Source organism: Rousettus aegyptiacus, unplaced genomic scaffold (genome assembly GCF_014176215.1).
Source record: "Rousettus aegyptiacus isolate mRouAeg1 unplaced genomic scaffold, mRouAeg1.p scaffold_m13_p_1, whole genome shotgun sequence".
NCBI lineage: Eukaryota > Metazoa > Chordata > Mammalia > Chiroptera > Pteropodidae > Rousettus > Rousettus aegyptiacus.
The window spans coordinates 25642890-25650171 of record NW_023416284.1 but is presented as its reverse complement, the minus strand read 5'-3'; the positions used below and the strand labels follow the sequence as shown (position 1 = coordinate 25650171).

Sequence of the window (7282 nt, the reverse complement as noted above, 5' to 3'; positions counted from 1 at the left end):
AAGGAATAGCTTCATTAAGGTAGGTTTTATAGGCCATACAATTCACCCCTTTCATTTGTACAATCTAGGATTTTACTAAGTGGTGTAACCATTACCCCAACACATATGCTTTTCCAAAAATACAGTTACTTTCTTAATTTCTATTTAACCTACTCTTTCAATCTTAAAATGTACTTACTGATGCCCACAGCATGCTAAACATGGCTAGGAGACTACTTTTGAGATATTCTGGGTAGTTCTGTTTCTGCCAGTTGAGCTTTGACTACCAAATGTCAGTTGGGTTTATTCCATGTATTGATTTCAGTGAAATTTGCTATTGTAATCTAATTAAATTATGAAAACTTATGAAATATGAGTGTAAAGATAAAAGAGATGTTTCTATGAAAACTAAGTTGAATGCTTTGGAAAGACTTGTTAAAGGCAAGTTGCTAAAAATTGTTAAATTAAGTATGTGTGAGAAATCTGTGATTGGAACAGTTACAAATCTATAAGAATTTTACATTCAGATTGCTTCACAAGTGTCTTCTAGTTATTGCTCCATTTTAGAGAAACATTTGAAGAAATCATTGATGATTTATTAAAGGCAAGAAGTACAAATCACTCCAAGAAGCACTTCAAAGGCCCCATAATCACAGAAAAAGCCTGAGCCTATTTCAAAAGATTGGCAAAGTAATTTACATTTATAAGTTTAAAAAAAGTTTATCATATACAATAAACTTATTTTTCTTAAAATAAAACAAAACTGTATTTTGTATAATGCTTTATGATTCTGCGTTTTAATTGACTTTATCAATTAACAAGTAACCACCAGTCCCAACAGCATCAGATAAAAGGGGTTCAGGTGGGTGTGTAACCAGCTTTTCCTTTACAATATATTGAAGATATTTATTATGTCCTATATATAAATCTACCTTATCCTTTATAAAACCTCATAATATTCCATTGCATAGTGGATACACCCTGATTTACATAAATCCTCCATTTAAACTATTTCATTGTTTTTCTTAAAAAACAACAACAACAAAAAACCTTGAGTAGAGAACTATGATGAAAGTAGATAGAGATAATGAATCTGGCAATAGAACACAAAATGGATTAAAGAGGGATGGAAAGGGAAAAATGGTAGGCAAGGGGCTCCTGCAATAACCCAGCTCTGAGATTAGACCAGAAGTGGCAGAGTTTTTTTTCTATCACTATTTATTATACATCCAACAGTTGCTCTTGTCAGTCTGGAAAACCCTGCCATTTCCAGAAAACACTTTTCCTCCTCTCTGCCTTAGCTCATTCCAGTCCTTCTCCCGCATTTCATCTTTGTCTGTTGAAATCCTCCCTTTCCTTCGAGATCCTTAATAACTACCACCCCCTGCCTTGATTGGCCTTGGCTGGAAATTATCCCTCCCGTCCCTAATAGAGAGCTGAGTCCTGACTTCTTATTTCCCCAAAGTGTTTTTCTTCCAAAGGCAGTGGTTAAGAGCACCGACTTTGGAACCACCAATTTGCTATCTCTGTGACCTTGACATCTTACCCAAATTTTCAGCACCTTAGCGTCTTGACTGTAAAATGGGGAGACGCGTATACGGTTGTTATCAGGATACATCAGTTAACAGATGTAAAGCACTTAGAATAGTGTTCGATGTGTAGTAAGCGCTGAATAAATATTAGCATTCATTTTGACTCACAGCAGTGGAGCAACACTATTAAAGCAACACGCCAGGGGCAACGCCCACCCAGCCCAGCAGCCAAGACGGAGGCGTGGAGGGTGTTTTCTGTCCTGCCCGCGCCAGGCCCGCGCTGCTGGAGCACAGTCACGTGACTGTGTCAAGATGGCGTCGCCCAGCTCCTCCTGCCTCTTGGCTATCGCTTTTCTGCTGGGGTCCTGCGGTGCCCTGGCGCTGGGGCATGTTGACCCGCCGGCGCCGCTGCCGCTGGTGATCTGGCATGGGATGGGTGAGTGACTGAGGGGAGGAGCAAAACGGTTTGGTGACTCTTTCCCTATGATAGCCTGGGTTCGCGTCTGCAAAGTGCGAGTGCCGAGGGCGAAGACCGTGGTCACACAGCACCTGGGTGGCCCGACGTTAGGATTTGAGGGATACTCTACATTGGAAAGGAATGAGGGGAAGGAACTGTCTTTTGGTGAGCGCTCACAGAGGGCTATGCACTGCGTTGGGGCTTTACTTGCTGTCCTTGTTTAATCCTCATAGCAGTGGCGTCAGGATGCAGAATCTGGCACTTGCTCAGGAGAGCTGGGCAGTGGCCCTATGACCCAGGCATTCATCTTTTTAATCGTTCACACACTGAACAGAGATTTGTTAGGCACCTATAGTTCATTTATACATTTAACATATAGTTATTGAGCACCTACTAGATGCTGAGGATACAATAGTGAATGAAACAGACACTTATTTGCTCTTTTGGAACTTTTAAATGGGAGAGACAGACTATGAAGAAATAAGTAAAACATCTAATATGTCAAATGGTGATAAGTGCAATGAGAAAAAATAAAGCAGGAAGGGGATAGAAACCGAAGATGGGGCTTGCAATTGTGTTGAGCAAGATCAGGAAAATATTCAATGAGAAAGTGACATCTGAGCAAAAACCTGAAATAGACCAGGGAAGATGCCATGTGGCTGTCTGGTAAAAGGAGCAGCAAATGCAAAGGCCTTGGGGTAGAAGTATGTCAGGTATGCTCAAGAAATAACATTTAGACCAGTGTGGCTGGAACTGTGTGAGCAAGGAGAAGAAAACTGGGATTTAGGTGGAGGTGGTTCAGATGTCGTTGGGCCTACTGAGGCTACTGTAGGGACTTTGGCTAGAATGAGGTATGAAGCCCTTGAATGGGAGTGTTGAGATGAGTGATATGATCTTGACTTGCATTTTAAAAGGACCATTCAAGTTTCTATATTGAGACTATATGACTATATTGTAGGGAGTCATGGACATTTGCAGAAAGTCCAGTTTAGGAAGCTACTGCAGTAATTTAAACGAGATGATGACTTGAAACAGTATGGAGGTATTGAGAAGTGGTCAAAGTTTGGAATATTTTGAAGGTGGAACCAATGGAATTTGCTAACTGATGAGATGTGGAATGAGAGAAAGAAGGGAATCAAGGATGACTCCATGAGTTTGGTCTAAACAATAACAAGGATGAAGTTGTCATTTTACCAAAATGGAGAAGCCTGTAGGGGAGCAAATTTGGGATGGGGAAAAGATCAAGAGTCTGCTTTTAGACTTATTAAATTTGAGATGTTTGTTAGACATCCAGGAGATGTAGAGGCATTTGGAGTGTGGAAAGAAATAGAGCCTGGAGATTTAAGTTCCGGGAGCCTTCAGCATAAAGCTGGTATTTAAAGCCATGAAACTGGGTGAGATCACCTAGGGAGTGAGTGTACATACACAGAGGAAGGAAGAGGTCTAAGAATTGTGCCCTGAGGCACTCTCAACATATGGAGGTTGTGAGGAGAAACTAACAAAGAAGACAGAGATAGAACAACCAGGGAGGTAGAGGAAAGTCAGGAGAGTGCAATGTTCTGGAAGACAGATGAAAATCTTTTAAGGGGAAAGAAGTAATGGAATGTTGTTGACAGCTCAGGTAAGATAAGGGCTGATAATTGGTTATTGGATTTAGCAGTATAAAGTTAACTAAAGACCCTTGCAAAAGCAGTTTTCGGGGAGTGGCGAGAGTGAGAGCCTTATTGAAATGGGTTAAAGAGAAATGTTCAGAGAGCAATTAGAGTCAGCAAATATAGACAGTGCTTTCAAGGTTTTGTGCCAGGTTCTGGGGCTGCTACAGTGGAGTTAAAAGAGAATACAAGATGCTCCATGTCCTCCCAGAGCACAGTCAGTCCATAGAGAGGCAGTTAAATAACTAACAATTACAGTTTAGTGCCATGAGTGTTATTACAAGAGAAATAGAAGATTCTGTAGGCCTTAGCTTTTCTTCTTTAAAAACTAATTCTTAACCTTCCTCTCAGGTTGAAAATGGGATGGTTAAATTAAAATGTTCATGATCTCAGCCTACATCTCCTACTCAGTGGCTTGTTACTTTCTTCCAGTTTTCAGTTTTGGTTCCTTGAAACAGGACTAGGCCTTCGGTGAGACAAGTAAGCTCATAGGGTGTAAATTTTTTAAATAATTAAAAATTTTTTTCAGTTACAGTTGACCTACAATATATTAGTTTCAAGTGTACAACATAGCGATTAGATGTTCGTATAGCTTATGAAGTGATCACCCCCAATAAATCTAGTACCCATCTGACACCATATATAGTTATATTATTGACTATATTCCCTCTGCTGTACTTTATCCCCATGACTGTTTTATAACTGGCAATTTGTACAGCTTAATCCCTTCCTCTTTTTCATCCATCCTCCCCTTCCCAATTGCAACCATCAACGTGTTCTAGAGTATAAAATTTAAGGAAGCACACTCTCTAATTTGTGCAAGTTTAGGGTCAGCACTTGCACAAACCTGGCAGTGGGTGCCTCCTTAAATTTTGTGTCGTAGGTGCTTCACTTGTCTTACCCTAGTCCCAGCTCTAAAGAGAAATCTGATTTTAAACCGCTTTTAAGTCTGTTAACCCAAAATGTACCTGATGATATGGGAGGGAAATATGCACTTCTGCTTTCGAAGTTTATTACTTGATAGACGTGAGCTGAGCATTCAAAAATGTCTTTTTAATTGAGGTAAAATTCATGTAACATATGATGAACCATAATAAAATGGGCTTTAGTATATTCACAATGTTGTACAACCACCATTTCTCTCTAGTTCAAAACTTTTTCATCACCCCAGAAAACACCTGTACCCATTAAGTAATCACTCCTCATTTCTCCTCCTACCACTCCCTGCTTTCTGTCCCTATGGATTTGCCTATAATGGATATAGTATGTAAAAGGAATTGTACAATATGTGACCTTTTGTGCCTGGCTTATTGCACTTATAATAATGTTTTCGAGGTACATCCACATTGTAGCATGTGTTAGTACTTCGTTTCTTTTCGTGGCTGAATTCTATTCTATTTATATATTTATATATATCTACCCTATTGGTTTAACCATTCATCCATTGATGGACATTTGGGTCACTTCCATCTTTTGGAATAATGCTGCTATAAACATTTGTGTACAAGTTTCTGGATGGATATATCTTTATTTCTCTTGGATGTATACCCAGAAGTGAAATTGCTGGGTCATATGGTAACTGTATGTTTAACTTTTTGAGGAACTGCCAATCTGTTTTTACAGTGGCTGCATCATGTTACATTTCCACCAGCAATGTACAAGAGTTCCTATTTCTCCATGTCTTTGCCAACACTTGTTATTTTTTCATTTTTCATTAATTAATTATTTTATTGAAGCCATTCTAGTAGGTGTGAAGTGGTCTCTCATTGTAGTTTTGATATTGCATTTCCTTAATGACAATGATATTGAACATCTTTTCATGTGCTTATTGGCCATTGGTATATCATTTTTGGAAATATGTCTGTTTAACTCCTTTTTCCATTTTTCATTAGGTTATCTTATTGTTGAGATGTAAGAGATCTTTGCATATTCTGGATATCAAAGCCTTATCAGATATATGTTTTGCACATAATTTCTCCCATTCTGTAGTTGTCTTTCCACATTCTTGATAATGCCCTTTGAAGCATAACATTTTTTAAAAAATAAATAATGTTTTGATTCATGAGTTCCCACCATTGTGTTTGTTGTCTAGGAGACAGCTGTTGTAATCCCCTAAGCATGGGTGCTATCAAAAAAATGGTGGAAATGAAAATACCTGGAATTTATGTCTTATCTCTAGAGATTGGGAAGACCCTGATAGAGGTAAGGCCCTTCACAGCTCTGTTCCTTTGAAGGTTTGCTGACTAATTTTATGGAGTGTGCTATTAAAATCCTTTACCTTGTATTTTCAGCAGCAAATTATACAATGAAAACAACAACAACAACAATTTCATCCCTTGCCCCCCCCAAATTATACAATGATACTTTAACTCTTGAGTGATTTAAGTGAGGATACCAACCTAAACAAGTTCACCTTTTAGAGAAGATGTCAGCGTTGTCTTCAGCCCCGTCTTTTCACTTCTCTATGGCTCTTTTTTTAGGATATGGAGAACAGCTTCTTCTTGAATGTCAATTCTCAAGTAACAACAGTGTGTCAGATTCTTGCTAAGGACCCTAAGTTGAAGCAAGGCTACAATGCTATGGGATTCTCTCAGGGAGGCCAATTTCTGTAAGTGCTTTTCTGTTATATCAAACCACTTACACGGGATTGATTTTTTCCCCCTTTTATTCAGATGGATCCACTCCTCTAATTCTTTTGGGATCTTCATCTATCTTGGAAGGAAAACTGCTCTAAACTATCCCTATGTAGAAAGCTTTATGGAGCTTAACTTGTTTTCTTTGAAAGAATAATAAATATTTGTGTTCGGCCACATCAGAGGAAAATCCTGAAACTCTGTGGCATTGGGAAACCACAAAAAATTAAGTAGCTTAATCTGAGAAGTTGACTTTTGATGATACATTTCCATCTGTCAGTGGGAACTGATACTTTTTTTTTTTCTCCAGGAGAGCAGTGGCTCAGAGATGCCCTTTGCCTCCCATGATCAATCTAATCTCAGTTGGGGGACAACATCAAGGTAACTTCGATCTCTTTGCCTCCTTTTTTCTCTGTTCTAACCTATATGACCACTTGATTTTTAAAAATTCTTGCTGCTCTCTTTGTACAAGAAGTCAGCCATCCTTGCAATATCCTGTTTTTCCACCTTATTACAAATTAGCCAGCATTTCTGAAAAAATAGGAAGAGAGTTAGAATTCCAGAACAAATCATTAGGTTACCATCTACTTCTTCCCTTAATTGACATGATTTCCAGGAGGTGAGATGGTTGCAGCCATGTAGCAGGTGGTAGGTGAGGAATTAGGAAAGTCTAATAATTTTTCCTGTTTTCTGACATTGGTGATGTCCTATTGAATTTAGGCTTAGGCAAAGAAGAGTGTCTAAGTTTTTGTCTGTAAAATTAACAGAAGAGATTAAATCCTTCAAAAAAACAAAACAAAACAAAACAAAACAAAACAAAACAGGTTTTCTATTTAAGCGGAATTATTACCTTGGGGGAAGACTATGTCCTTAGACTAGAACTTTATCTCTGTTCTGATGGATATGGCTATTAGCTGGTATACTGGAGAAGCAGAAGAATTCTTCTTATAATCAGGAAACTGGATTCACCCAATTAATTGTTACTGATGAGCAAGTAGTTTGGTGTCTGAGGTCCCTTTCACAAATGAT

At 38.6% G+C, this 7282-nt stretch overlaps 1 protein-coding gene across 1 annotated transcript in view; it reads left to right on the top strand.

The window, feature by feature from the left end:
* The first annotated feature begins 1793 nt into the window (after window positions 1-1793).
* Window positions 1794-7282, top strand: part of PPT1 (palmitoyl-protein thioesterase 1) — a 21958-nt gene continuing 16469 nt past the window's right edge. Inside the window, exons 1-4 of the mRNA XM_016140071.2 lie at window positions 1794-1947; window positions 5713-5822; window positions 6101-6228; window positions 6564-6634. Of these exons, the coding sequence (XP_015995557.2) occupies window positions 1824-1947; window positions 5713-5822; window positions 6101-6228; window positions 6564-6634 (433 nt within the window). The 5' untranslated portion in view covers window positions 1794-1823. The remainder of the gene's footprint in view (window positions 1948-5712; window positions 5823-6100; window positions 6229-6563; window positions 6635-7282) is intronic.